Source organism: Protopterus annectens, chromosome 12.part0, assembly GCF_019279795.1.
Source record: "Protopterus annectens isolate FY-2018-M chromosome 12.part0, PAN1.0, whole genome shotgun sequence".
Lineage (NCBI taxonomy): Eukaryota > Metazoa > Chordata > Ceratodontiformes > Protopteridae > Protopterus > Protopterus annectens.
This window is the reverse complement of record NC_056746.1, coordinates 259,431,884-259,447,484: the sequence shown is the minus strand read 5'-3', so window position 1 is coordinate 259,447,484 and position 15,601 is coordinate 259,431,884. Positions and strand designations below refer to the sequence as shown.

Below are 15,601 nucleotides of genomic sequence, written 5' to 3'. Positions count from 1 at the left end.
TTCTCTAGAAACCATAGGCCTTACCTGGCCATGTAGAAACAGCTGCCTTCCCTGATTTGGGTGCGCAGCACTGAGGCCACTTTCAGGACATCCCTGAAGTCTCACCTGTTCAGAAGAAGCTTTTTACACTTTTCACATTGGGCTAGTTGGAGGTTTACCACCTTTGAAATGTATTTCTTGTTCATTTTTTTTTGTATTTTTTATTTAGTTCTAGTTTTTTATTTATTTCTTATTTAGTTTAGTTTTTACAGTGCTAAGTTTATAAACATTGTAATAAGTTATTAATAATTCATTTATACTTTGAAAATTTTATTACTGAGATCATTTCTCACTTGGTTTTGGCTGCATGGTCTAAGGTTGTCTCCTCCTCCCTTGGCCCAGTGCTATGTTATACTAATCTGACTGCAGTTAACCAACCCATCTCAGCTGTGAGACCTGCATATCATTGTTTGAGAAAAATCTTAGCAAGAACTGCCCTGTAGAGAAAAATGATAACCCAAACACTTAAATTCTGGGAGGACAAGGTTGGTTCAGTCACGTACTGTTATGATGAGTACTTCAGAGAACTGCACTTTGTAGGGGATTGTGTATTATGTTTATCTCCACAGATGAGTCATATAATTGTTTGGGATTTAACCTAGGCATTACAAATACTGCCAGTGGAATTCTCCCTGAAAGACACCCTTCTAAGTTGCTCACCAGAACAGTATACTTTTAGGAGACTTTCATGTAGCAGTATGAAAGTCTCCCACTCCTCTCTCTCTCTCTTTGCATATGGTTAGGGATTTAAATGACTACAATGATATAGTGAAGTTTTGTAATTTAGGGATTACTACTTTGTGTAGTTGTGGTATACTATGTGTTAGAATAATTATTACACTATGTTTGTAGTTATGTAGACCTAAATACCCAAATCACCAGTGACATTGGCAAAATACTGTACTGCCCACCAAAATCCCACATGATGAAAAGGGAGACGTAAATTCTGTTAAATGTAGCAACATGCAGTTCATATTTGTTGTAATTCACTCAATACCAGTAAAAAGGGCGCATGTTAGTTAAACAATGGTAATGTCAGCGAGTGCCAGACAATCAGGGAAATTTGGGCGAAACAACTTTCACTGACAGTGGAGTTCTCCTTTTGCTCCACTGTGACCTTAGAGTAGGTATATTTAAGTTTGGGGGTGTCCTCCACGTGAGGGCTGCAAGGGGTTTTGCCTCCTTGCAAAAACATATACCCCCAAGGTTCACTGGAAGTTGTTTCAGACATTTTCTTTATGATCGATCGGTACTAGATAGTAAAGTTGTCGATTGATTGACTTGATACCAATAAAAATTTATTTTATTAAGAAGTGTATGCTGACACTCCAGTGGAGTAAAGGGACAAAGCCCTGTTTACAGCCCAGCTAACCCAGGTTTGATTAGTGGCTCAGGTCATTAATGGAGCACACCCTTCCTGGCAATGGAGAGAGGCATGTACATGGGCAGACAAAGCAGGAGGAGCAATTTGGCAGAGGCTGGGAAGCCCTATTTGATGTACTATAGCAGAGGGGCAGGGTAGCATGCTAGTGTTAGCTCCCTGTAGAAGTGGGGAGGAGATCTGTCTGCCCATCGCACAACATCACAGAGGTTGTCAGGGCACACAGTTTTGGGGAGGGGAGTTACTCAGGATAGGCTTAAGTGGAAAACACTTCCAGATGGATATTATACATTGTGGCTTCCAGGATGCCTTTATGATCCTTGCTGACTTCAGCAAAAAAGCTTGGTATTAGTCGGGGCATAAATTGAACTGGCCAGTAGATGCAGTGAGAGACATGGGGGCATAGGGATTGTTGTCTGGATGAAAGGAGGGGCAAAAAAGGGAGTAAAAAAATAAGTGAATGCCATGTCACTTTTTATTATTCTGTATACCTACGAACATATGTGGAATGGACCAACAAAATGTCCAAGCATGTTGCTTTGGTGATGTTCATCAATGAAATAAAGCATTGTTAACCCTAAATTATCCAAAGAACCAAATTAGAGGGAATACTGCTTTTATAGTAGAAACTACAAATGATGGCATGCATTCTAACCACAACTGAAATCTCAGAACTAGACCATACCAAACATAATTTAATTTAATTTGATATGTCATTTACACTCAAAAATACTTTAATAGCTATAATACTTGAATGGGTACAAGTTACCGCAATTTACTCTCCTCTGATTTGTGCACTTTATCCTCAGGCTTCACGCTTTGATTCACCCTTCAACTCTATCCTGAGTATTTTGGAGTAAATCACTACATAACTCATGACCCTAGTAGAGTTGTACTTGTATTATTATTGTATTAATTGCTTACCATAAAAGTTACTGAGATTTTTGTGTTAGAAAGACAAAATCTGCCATGTGCCGTTTTTTATGCCTTTTGTGGATTCCTAATTAAATAACATTGGTATGGAATTAATAGCTGTTGCAAATGTGTGTCTGCCTGATTGCCGGAAAATCCAGTCAGATCACAACAGAGTATCTCATAAATAACATCAAGTTGCAGCTTGACAAGGACTCATTTCTCCAAGTTCGACTTGTTGGGAACTCAACTCCTCAAAAAATTAAAAGAAAATGTTTTATGCAGTGAGCAAGCCCTCTGCACCCTCCAGGTAAATGGTAAACCCACATCATACCAAACTTGGATACTAATTCTCTAGCTGCAGAAATGTGAAGACATTAAAAAAAAGGAAAATTCTTGAAAAACAAAAGTAATTACTGTTAGTGTGCTCTTAGAAGATGCATTTTTAGTGTTTTCCTATGGAAAATAGTGATTGAGAGGTTGATACTCACCATGTGGAACATAATGATGAACAAAAATCCGTATGTAATAAATACTGCTTCAACCATGTGTTCCTTGAAGATCTACCTCCATGGAGAGTACCCGCGTGCAACTGTACTCTCTTTTTATGTGTATGTATGCTCACATACTTTTACTCTCTGAGTTTTAATTCCTGTTCTTGAAGTGGGCAGATTTTTTTAATTAGAGTTTGGTCCAAAAACTAAAAGAAAGCATGCATAACTATTTCTCATAAAAGCATATCTTTCTGGAGTTTAACTACTTTTTGTTCCTCTGGATAATTAAATGATAAGGACTCCAGAACAGAGACACTCTGAGATGGTGAGAATTTACTGTGAGTATATTATTTGCTATTATACAATGACCGGACGTAAATATGCAAAAACGAGCACGCTAATTGGCCAGCCCAACCAGCATGCCCATTGTAAATTCGAAACTATACTAACGTAAAAAGGTCCGGTCGTCCGGACTTTTTCAGTTAGTATATCTCTTTTTTTTCAGAGATAGCAATGGAGAAAGGAAGATCACCATTGCTCTTTTTAAAGATATCTTGCTGTTATACAAGTTGAGGAACTTGTATAACATAGCGAGATATCTTAAAAAAACGCAACGGAGGTCTTCCTTTCTACTGAGAAAGGAAGATCTCTGTTGCTTTTTTTTTTAAGATATCTCGCTATGTTATATGAGTTCAACTCCTGTAACACAGCGAGGCATCTTTGAAAAAAAAAAAAAGCAACGGAGATATTCCTTTCTCCGTTGCTACCTCTACACAGCATTGATGTACTGCGTAAGTGTGGGAACATGCCACTTACGCATGCGCAGTACATCAGAACTGCCCCAGGATACTAGACAGCTGCAGAAGGGCAGCACGGAGGCATTATACAATGCCATTATTTTAGAAAAGTAAGTATTTTTTTTCTTAAATAATATCGTTGTATAATAGCAATAACCCATTTCTGGTTGTGGGTAATGCTGGATTTCCCCACGGTTGTCTTTGTTTGGTCACTCGGGCGTCACCCTCGTGACCAAACCACACCAACCGTGGGTAAATCAGGGATTACCCACACCCAGGCGTGGGTTATTGTTTAATTATTAAATTATATACTAATTTTGTTGTTATTTGCTATTATTTTATTCTGGTTGGTTTCCTTTTAATTATTTGATAATTTAAGCACTGGTGTTGTAGTGTCAGTAGTAATTTAAAGCACAAAAGTAGTGAATTGTTTAACACTGAAATGTGTGTACCGTTTACAGTGCATGTAAATCAATTTCAGATATTACAGAAAACTGGTGTATACCAGGCATTCTGCTCTGCTAATGTCATGCTGTGAGGCTTTCATTTTTGTTTTACCTTCTTCCTCTAATCCAGTTTGTTTTAAACTGTCTGCAGATTAAAGAAACTCGAGGGACCACTACATTCTACCAGCAGCTGTCCACCTTCTTATCACAGACACCACTTTTGAGCATAGCCTGGTGGAAAGAAGAACTGAACAACTGCCTCCAAGACCAGCTATACCCACTTCTAGTTGACCTCCCTACATTGAGTCTCAGCAATATCCTTTCTGTTAATCCTGATGCTGAGGTCTGTAGATTATTAGAATTGCTGAACTTCTATCACAGCATCATCATTCTCTCCCTTATACTTTCCCTGTTTCTCACTTATTTGGTACTACACAGGGATTTACAGAATTGTTTATGTGTCAGTCTCATTAATTAAGATTATAGCATGCCTTTATTATTTGATTTATTTGTTAACAAGGTACTTCACTAATTTTTCTTGAACCTTTTTAAGCTACAGACTGCTCCACAAGAGCAACGAAAATGCAATACTTATGGCCTGTCTAGTATAACTCATCATAGCCAGTGAACCGCCATGTTTTAGGATGCAGAAAAAATACAAAACAACTGAAGTACATGAAAAGTACCCATTAGTTGGTGCTCTACAGAACAATTATATATATTGTTGCCTGATTTACGCAGCTGTTCTGTTGCACAGAAACTGAAGTGTACAGTATTCCACTTCAGGAACAGGAGGTGTTTTACTTTAGCCAGTGGCATACAGGATAAAGCCGTGACTGCAGCTCAGGCATCCAGAGTTCAGAAGCTTGACAGCAGTGTCTTGTAGGATAGGTGGACCCGTCTTGGGGAGGGGGCAATGCACTAACTGCCACTATCCCTCAGGGGAGGGGCAGCAAGATGCAGGGGTTGCTTGGGTGCTAGTGTTAAGCCCACCAAACCTCTGATGGGTGATAACCTTCCTACTGAGTTTGTGGAAGTGCGCACACACAAAGGGAGAGCTTTGGCTCCCACGGGGTGGGTAGGTAATTCAGAATGGTGTCATTGCCAGAATACTGGTGAAAGCACAAATCAACCCACACTTGCCTGGGGTTTGCCCACCTTCAACAGCTCTTGCCTTGGGTCCATATGAAATGTCGGAGCAAGGAATGAATGGCAGTATCCAACCAAGTGGAGGCTTGATGGGCTGTGGGCACAGGGGCAAAAATAAGCTTGAAAAAAACTATAGCATTAAACTGGTATTAAAAATTTCTTGCAGAGTACTCTAGTTAACTTATGTTTATATAGTTTGGTCTAGCCTGAAGTGTTTTCTGAAGTCATAATATTATCTACTGTATTGAGTTTGATTTCTCACAGGAAATAATAGTTTCTCACCTACCCAATCTTGCATTTCCTCAGATGCTAACAGTATGAAGCAAAATAACAAACTTTTTCAAATGTTCTGAGTGCTTCGTTTTATATTCTTCGAGTAAGAAACCATTTAAGCAAGTTTTACTACCTGAAATTCAGTTCTGACCTGCTTTTGCGAGTTGTACATGCAGTAGGGTGGATCCATTCCTATGTATTCCTCCAACATTGAGTGCATCTTGATCTTGATTCTGGTCCCATTCTGACACCATGTCACTTGTCTTGGTTTACAAATGTAGATGAACAGGTGGGGTAGGTCGTTTATATGCTTTATTATATAGAAACACATCAGGATGGATAGCAGCAGTACAAAATATAGATGAACTGATTAACTGGCAGACTACACAGACATGCATGCTCTCATTTCAACAGCTTACTATAAATGGCAATTTAGGCTTGCACTTGCTCAGTATTTATACACTTGTGCAAGCACATGTAAAGCTTCCTAAAGGTATGCATACATACTGATCTGCATTCTCCCTCTTTAATTGTTCACAGTAAAATGACATTAGGAAAAGACATGCAATTATACATTCACTGAGAAATAAACACACCACTTGTGTCCAAATTGCCGTGTATCTGGAACATGGTCTGCAAATGTGACCTGATCTAGTGAAATAGCAATCATAATTGGGTTTAGCAACAGGGACAATCATTGGTGAACAATCTATTTCAGGAGTTTTGGGAATCTTCTCAGGAACAGGGATATTTGATGGAATGTCCTGTGGAACTGGAACACTGAAAAACTCACTCTGAAATCTAGAGTCTTTTTCACAGGCAAAATGCTGCAATACAGGCTCAGATACTAGTCCTAAATGTTTCCAGTTCCACCTAAATTCTACTCCTTGTGATTCTACAATGTACGATCTCAGCTCTGGACATACACTTCTCACGACTGCAGTCTGATCAAAACCTTTGGACGTCTGCATCCTTACCATCTCCCCTTCTCGTAATGGACTGAGCAGTTTGCTGGACTTATTATAATAGGACTTCTTGGATAAGCACTTCTTCAACAGATGGGCTTTCACTGCTTTGTTGTTCTTGACATATGGAATCAATAGATTACTGCTGACTGGTAGTGCGGTTCTGGTTTGTCTTGACAGACGCCTCTTTGCAGGTGAACCAATATATTTATCATGAGGAATATTTCTGAGATTCAAGAGGTTCAAGAATACATTGATATTGTCTCGTTTCGATTTCTCTAGTAATTGTTTCGTACTTTGAACTGCACATTTCGCCAAACTTTTTGACTGCAAGTACTCAGGGCTACTCGTAACATGAGTGAAGTCCCACTCTTCAGCAAATCTTTTGAACTGCTGGCTTGTAAACTGTGTACCATTGTCAGAAATAACTTTTGTGCCTACTACCATGGACTGCAGAATGACGCTTCAACTTAGTAATGACAGTACTGGATGCTAGATTAGTAAGTAGGTCAGTCTCGAACCAATATAAATAAAAGTGCACTAACACCAAGTAATGTTGACCATTCCATTCAAAAATGTCTGCAGCTACTGCCGACCAAGGTTGTTCAGGAATCTGGTTTAGCTGAAGTGTTTTTTTCTGTTGATGCAGCTTAGTACTATTACATGCAGAACACGATGAAAGTACTCTGAATCTCTTCACCACCATAAGCAACAAGCTTTGCCAAATTAAGCTTCTCACCAGGACATACTCTAGCAAATGTTTCTGCTGGCATAACATTGCATTTTGAACCAAGTGTCAACTTTGAGCTCTGTGGGTCTTCCATTTATTCGAACAGTGCAAAATACTTCATTCTTTGCCCATAAATCTACTGCATTGACTGTTTCATTAAGCACAAACACACCATCAACATAAAAAGTAGGATCACAACTTTCTAACTGATCAGCTTGTCTCTTTGAATGCTCTCTTTTAATAAAAGAATGTTCCTTATTTGATTTACAAAACCTTTTGAAATTATTCCACTTATTGCATTTGTGGCAATGCTGATCAAAAGCAAAGCACCATTTTCTTTTAGACACACGATTACCACCACAGTTACGACAGTTGATTATGAGACTAGGTGAGGGCATGTGCTTTGAGTTTGCTGACACTCTCTTCTGCTTCACTGAGACTGTGCTCTCTTTGAAATTTGCTAGAAAGGTATGGAGTTTACCACTGAGTGCTGCTGGGTTCGCAGTTGCTGTCATGTGCTTGGGCCGGTTTCTTTTAATCATGTATTGCATACTATCAACACGAGCACTAGAAGATACTGGAAGCATGCATTTCTCATTTGTAAGCATATTTGTGTGCTTTTCTGTGACCTCATGTCTGACAAATTTCAATGGCCTTATTCAAAGTTAAATCACTGTCACAAAGAATAAATTTTTCTCACAGCATCATCTTTAATACCACACACAAGACTGTCTTTTATCATCTCATCCCTTAAATCACCAAATCTGCACATTTTAGCTTTATTTCTCAAGTCAGTTATATATGCTGCAAAAGTTTCACCAGGCTTTTGATCACTTGTGTAAAGTAAGTGCCCTTCCATTGTAATATTAATTTGGGGGTTACACATTTCTCTAAATGTATGTTTTAAGCACTCGTGGTCTTCCCTTGACTCGGACGGTACCACTATATGATGATTTTCCCCCGCCCCTGCCAAAACAGCAAGTGTATACATAAATGAACACTCTCTTTCTATGGCTTCTGAACCAGCTAAATTAAGCAGATTAAATGCCTTTGTACGGTCATCTTTATCAGGAAATGCAGCTTGTATGAAAATATCATACTCTTGTTCACACTTCAGTTTTTTGCAATATTATTATCAAAGACAAGAGGACCTAGGTTTCGAAATGCTTTAACCATGCTAACAAAGTATGCCTAAACACAGTGAAAATATGGCCCTTGTAATTATGTATGAACATGCACACACAGCCAGTACTTGTAATAACATTAAAATGTACAATAAACTCTCCGAAATACAGTACTTTGCGAAATATGCTTTGAAATTGCTGTATTTTGCAAAATAACTGTGCTGTAATACTCCACAAACTTGTGAACACACTGTATATTTCAGATAAAGTATGCACAAAAGTAGCACATAGCGAAAAAATGTGGTAGTTTTCCTTATTTTATACATTTTATGCGATTCAGACATTATTTCAAACATTTTCATAACCATTTCAAATATTTTTATGAATATGTTGCAGTTTCGGACATTTCATTTAGCTAGAAATTCATTTTGAGTGTTCTGAGTGCTTCGCTTTATATTCTTTGAGTAAGAAATCATTTAAGCAAGTTTTGGTACCTGGAAGTAGTTTCTGACCTGTTTTTGCAAGTTGTACTTGCAGTAAGGATGATTCCTCTGTATTCCTCCAACATTAATTGAGTGCTTCTTGGTCTTGATTCTGGTCCCATTCTGACAGCATGTCGCTCATCTTGGTTTATAACTGAGGAGGAACAGGTGGTGTAGGTTGTTTATATGCTTTATTATATAGAAACACATCAGGATGGATAGCAGTAGTGCAAAATATAAATGAACTGATTAACTGACAGACTACACAGACATACATGCTTACATCTGAACAGCTTACTACAAAATGGCAGTTAGGCCCGCATGTGCTCAGTATTTATACACTTGATCAAGATCATGGAAAGCTTCTAAAAGGTGTACATACATACTTATCTACACCCGTTTATGTTCGGCTATTGAAAAATAAAAAACCTGAATGGCAAAATATCGAATGGAAGACAGTGAAACCGACAATTACCCAAGAACATCATCGCAAATAAGTACATCAGATGGCAATAGTTGGCCAACAACCAGGAAGTAACACGGTGCATAAGATAAGTGAAGGGAAACCTTTTAAATTTGCCTTGTTCCCACTGTAGTGCAATTTTGACATTGTTATATATAGTTGTGGGGGAGCAGCCCCCCCCCCACCTTGGTTGGTTGCGTTTGTGATGTTGGCCGACTGTGGCCATTCAATGACTCCTTTTTTCGATGATGTTGTTCTTTGGTACTTGTCTGTTTTTTTGTCTTCCATTCGATATTTCAACGTTTGGGTTTTTTATTTTTCGATAGCCGAACATAGACTCCCCCCTTTGAAACCATATATGCTTTCTTCCTTAATATCCCTCATTCTTCTTTACATTCTTCTCTCTATTATTCCCATAAAAAATTATAATGCAAGTTATATAGTGTGATGGATATCCAATTTTGTTTTTCATTCTTCGCATCTTTTTTCCATATAAATTTTTGTATTCCACTATACAACTCTTCTTAAGCAAAACTTCCCTTAAACCATTCATTCAGTACATTTACAAAATATCCTGTTTGCCAATGCATTCATTTCATGTGCATTCCATACCCTGCACCTTGTGAGCCTGATACAGACTAAGGATTTACTTAAAGTACTTCATCCAGTTCACTAACAGTAATTTTTTTTCAAATTCTTCCTAAACTCAATCTGGAAATGTCTTTATTTTTCATTCTGTCTTATGCGTAAGAGCACAACGATGGAAATATTTTCCACATGCTGTACTATAATACTCGTAATTTGTTCTTGAGTTCTTTTTACTTTTTTGTTTACATTATTCAATTTTCCCATACTATTTTAGCCAAATATGCATGTCCTCCCCGTGGTCGAGTGACGTATAAAGACATGCAGGTAGGTGTGTGCGTGAATGGGTGTGCCTTCTTTGAGGGTTGGACGTCGGGCTGGCAACTCGGCAGCATAAAAATCCATTGCCAATCATTAGTGGACCGGAGTTTCGCTGTGGCGACGCCTAACCGGGAAAAGCCGAAAGAAGACAGATGCAGATACCTTCTCCCTTGTAAATAATATCTCTGCCTAAACAATATAACCTTCTTTTTCTCAATTTCTTTTATATATTTCTTTTTCCACATCATAATGCTGTTTTGTATTCTTAAAATTCTGTAATACATTTCTATAAATGTTCCCACATTTAATTTTTCTCTTCCTTTCTTACTCTTTCTTACTTCACACTACCACGGGAAAAAAAAAACATTTGATGATGTCTTGTATGGAAGATTCAACATTTGAGGTTATCAGAGCCAATGGGATCTGACCTTGACATCTTTAATAAGCTGTGGATCCCACCCTTTCTCCAAATACCCCAGATCCTGTTTGCAACCTGATCAGGTAGGATGCATTTTCAAGGGGTCTGAAATTTAGTCTCAGCTAAGTCTTTAAAGTTTTTGTCTTAGTGCCACTAAAAAAAAAAACACAACCAATGTCTTTTTTTCCCTCCATTTCAACCTTGGTGGGGATAAGATCCAACTAGATCTATCCTTGGCACCTTTTAAAAGCTGTGGAGTCAGAGTTCTAACTTCTCTCTTACCCATAATCCCTCCCATCCTCCAAATAACCCAGATCTTGTTTGCTGCCTGAGCAAGAATGATGCTTTTTCAAGGGCTCTGACATATAATGTAAGCTAAGTCTTCAAAGTTTTTGTGCCATATCTTGGCAGTATTTTTCCTCCTTTCATCTTCTCCCTTGTTAATATCTGTATTGATATATATTATCCCCAAAAAACTTTTCTCCTCCTAGCACTGTTTGTTATAGTTCAGTTTTAGATGTTAAGTTGTCAATCTCGCCTTCATTCTTGCTGGATGGGTTCGGAGCCAATCCTCGGCTCCGACTCGGCACTTGCTAAGCTCAAAAGTCACTTCCACCAGCTCGAGGCAGCCCCATATCCCATGATGCAAGGCGGAGATTACCCAGATCTCGTTTGGTAGTTAGAGGAAAAAATACCTACTATCTTCCCCCAAGGGAAGAACAACTAACCTGAGAAAAAAACTGAAAGGGGAACCCAGGTAACTAAGTGCAGAGCTAACTGGTGTCCAAGGGAGAAATCTCCCAGAGAAGAGGATAGTACAAGGTCTGTCCAGGCTAGGGGGACAGGAGGGAGGGACGCAAGAAAGAAGGCGAGAGAAGACAACTAACATGGAACGTTATGGTAGGTACATAACTTCTAAATGTTAAGTTGTCAATCTCGCCTTCATTCTTGCTGGATGGGACCGCGTCCCTAGCATCTCTATCCTGGGTGGCTCAATGGAACAGACTCTTGAGAACTGTGGAACCAAAACTCGCCCTGTCCCTGGAGGCCAAATCCAATTTGTAATGTGAGATGAAGGTATGAGAAGTGGCCCAAGTGGGTGCTGCACAAATAGTGTCTAATGGTAGTCTAGCCTGAAAAGCTGTAGATGTGGCTAGGCCTCTAGTAGAATGAGCCTTTGGTATTGAGATCAGCTGTTTGCCCCTAAGCTGATAAATATAAGAAATAGTGGAAGACAGCCATCTGGATAAGGTCACTTTAGAAACGGGGAGACCTTTCTTATTTTCAGCATAAGAAAGAAAAAGCTGATCAGACTTTCTAGATTGCTTTGTTCTGTCCAAGTAATATCTGAGTTGGCGATGAACATCTAGGCAATCCAATTTTTGTTCCGCCCTGTCAGAGTAATTGGGAAAAAAAACTGGAAGATCAATAGATTGGTTTAAATTTGTCTTAGAAACAACCTTGGGCAAAAAGAATGGATTAGTTCTCAAAGATACTCTATCCTTGTGGAAGACCAAGTAAGGGGGACGAACACAGAGAGCATGAAGTTCCGACACCCTTCTAGCCGAAGAAATAGCGACTAGAAAGAGTGTCTTCCAAGAGAGAAATTTTAACGAGCATGTAGCAGCCGGTTCAAAGGGGGGAAGTATTAAGGATGCCAGCACTAAATTTAGATCCCACTGTGGTGGAGGATCCCTAACAGGTGGTTTAAGTAGGAAGATCCCTCTGAGAAAGGCTTTGCAAAGTTTGTGAGACATAATGTTCTGATCTGCAAATCCGACATGAAAATTTGAGATTGCTGCCAGCTCAAATTTAACTGTGGAAGAAGAAGAACCAGAGTGAAAAATTTCAGCTAGGAAGTCCAAAACTGACTGAATAGGAGCAGTAAAGGGATCTATGTTCTTAGACCTTGCTCAAAAGGAAAAACGTTGCCATTTGCTAGAGTAAATCCTTCTGGTAGAGGACTTTAGAGAAGCTACTATGATATCCCTAACGGGATTAGAGATCATAGGAAGCCTGGCTAAGGAAGGAAGTGGAGCAACCAAGCAGTGAGGTTGAGAGAACGAATGGACCGGTGCAGTTGACCCGACTGGTGGGTCAGAAGATCTGGAACTGGGTCCAGATGCCAAGGCTGCACTACGAGATGTCGATGAAGGAACAGGAACCAAATTTGTCGAGGCCAGTAAGGAGCAATGAGAATCAGCTTGGCTCTCAAGTCGGTAGCTTTCTGAAGTACTTGAGGAATCAACGGAAAAGGGGGAAAAGCATAAAGAATCCCCGGGACCAATCATGGGTTAGAGCGTCTCTGGGGGGATGTCCTGGAAGTGGAAGGAGAGAGAAGAAGTCTGGGCATTTGCTGTTTTGGGGTGTAGCAAAAAGGTCGCAGCAAGGAGGGCCCCACTTCTGAAAAATCTCTTCCGCTATAGATTGTTTGAGAGACCACTCGTAAGGCATGAGTATAGCTCTGCTCAACCTGTCCGCTATGATGTTGGTTTTCCCAGGGATATGCGTTGCTATCAGAAAACGCTGAGAGGAGATCGCCCATTGCCAAAGTCTGAGAGCTTCTCGACACAGAGGATAGGACTTGGTCCTGCCCTGTTTGTTGATATACCATACTACGGACATGTTGTCCGTGTGAACTGCGATAGTTCCTAAAGGAAGAAAGTCGTTGAGGGCTTGCAATGTTAAAAGCACTGCTCTCATCTCTAGGACATTTATATGCAGGTGGTATTCGAATGGTTGCCACGTGCCATGGACCATCCTGCCCTGATAATGCCCCCCCGCCCGATCAGGGAGGCATCCGAAGTGACCGTAGCTACCGGGGCCGGGGGGACAAATGGTCTGCCCTGATGGACTAGGGGAGAAGAAATCCACCAGGATAGGTGGCTCTTGCAGATCTGTGTGACAAGGATCTTGTGACGCATGGGCAACTGCTGGAAGGACCATTGGGTAAACAACATCCACTGTAGGAGAAGCATGTAAAAGCGGGCCAGAGGAAGAAGTGTGATGGCAGCTGCCATTAGGCCTAACACTTTCAGGACCAACCTGGCTTGTACCTTTTTGCTGAATAGGATGATCCGAACATGATTTTGGATATCCAGAATTCTTTGATTTGTTAGATTTGCTGACATCCGAGTAGTGTCTAGATCTGCGCCTATAAAGGTAATAGATTGGCAAGGCGATAAGGAAGACTTTTCGCAGTTGACAGAAATCCCTAACTGGTTGCAGAGACTTAGAGTGTAATCCCTGGCCTGGAGAAGTTGATGCCTGGTGGTGGCTGTGAGGAGCCAGTCGTCTAGGTACGGAAACACCTGGAATCCCTGACGTCTCAGGTGAGCCGTGACCACTGCCATGCATTTGGTGAACACTCTGGGGGCTGTGGTGAGACCAAAGGGCAGGGCTCTGAACTGAAAATGACTGGTCCCCAGCCGAAAGCGGAGAAACCTTCTGGAGCGTCTGTGGATTTTTATGTGATAGTACGCATCCTGGAGGTCTATAGAGCACATCCAGTTGTCTTTGCCCAGAAAGGGCAACATCGAATGAAGTGTGACCATCCGAAAACTCGTCTTTTTGACAGACTTGTTTAGTCTGCTGAGGTCTAATATTGGTCTAATTTTGGTCTCCCGTCTTTTTGGGGACCAAAAAGAACCTTGAGTAGATTCCGGATTCTAAATGGCCTGCTGGAACTGGCTGGATGGCCCTTTTCTCTAGAAGTTCTGAAACCTCTAGCTTTGCAATTTCCCTTAGACCGGGTGGAAAGTCTGGAAGGGATCCTTTTTGAGGGAAGGGGCTTTTCTCGAAAGGTATTTTGTAACCCTCGGATATGATCGACTCATTTGTCTTGAGAAAGGGAAAGCCAGGCTTCTGGGTACAGTGACAATCTCCCACCGACTGCCTCCAAGGGTGGGCAGTCGGGCAACACCTCAGGGATGCTGGAAGGGCTTGTCAGAGAGAGGCTCTCTGCTGCTGCCCTGGTTCTGCGGACCCCCTCTGCCCCTAGAGCGGCGTCTGTTGTTATTACCCCCTCTGCCTCTGCGGGTAAACTGACCACGTGCGTCAGGCGTGACTCCTTGAGATTTTCGGAACCACATTTTCTCTCCCTTCTGACCTTTGGGGTAAGGCCTTGAAGGGGTGGAGAAACGGACTCCTACGGCAGAAAGAGTCTTGCCGTCTTGCTCGCACCTGATCAAAGTGTCCTTCACCTGAGGTCCAAACAAAGTTGTCCCATCGAAGGGAGAGTTTGTGAAGGACGCCTTAAAGGGGTCTGCAAAATTGCAAAGTCGCATCCAGGACTGGCATCTGAGAGCCACTCCTGTGCCTGCAGCTCTACTCGCTCCATCGGCTGCATAAGAAATGAGCCTCACGGAGGAGTTAGTTATGGAATTTAGGATTCCCAGCCGAGAGGCAATCTTCTCTTGAGCCCCAGCAGCTGACGGATCCTGCACCACCTCACCCAATTCCTTGAGGATATCTCTCTGAAGTCGGGTGAAGTGACATAGATAATTCAGCGAACGCATAGCAAAGGTCGCTGAGGAAAACATCCGCTTACCATACCTGTCCATGGTCCTAGACTCCTTGTTAGGAGGATGGACCAGTACGGAAGGATCTGCAAGTTCCTTTTTGGTGGCGGCCGCCACCACCATGGCATCAACCGGGACACCTTTGGTGAGAAACTGTTTTTCAGTGGGAGCCGTGATAAATTTAGAAGGCCTCCTGGGGACTGGTTCCACGGAATCAGGAGATGCCCATGCCTTTCGAGCTATCACGTCCATGAGGGGGTCGAAAGGCAGAGAAACCCAGGAGGTGGAGGGTCGAGATCCAAAAGCCTCCAGGTATACCGACTCATCCTCGGAGGGGTTAATGGAGGGCCAGTTCCCCCTCTGTTTCAGGAGTTCAAGAATGTCTGAAAAGGAGACATCCTCAGAGGGGGATCTTGGGGACCCCTCCGACTCATCCAAGTCGGTATCTGATGTTGAAGACTCAGGGGAGTCTAAATGCTTCCTCTTGCAAGTCCTCTTACGC

At 41.3% G+C, this 15,601-nt stretch overlaps 1 protein-coding gene across 1 annotated transcript in view; it reads left to right on the top strand.

The window, feature by feature from the left end:
* The window catches only part of LOC122816492 (dynein axonemal assembly factor 8-like), a 3,534,829-nt gene that overhangs the window by 1,671,677 nt on the left and 1,847,551 nt on the right, over window positions 1–15,601 (top strand). The window contains exon 12 of the mRNA XM_044089323.1: window positions 4,221–4,412. Coding sequence (XP_043945258.1) covers window positions 4,221–4,412 — 192 coding nt within the window. The remainder of the gene's footprint in view (window positions 1–4,220; window positions 4,413–15,601) is intronic.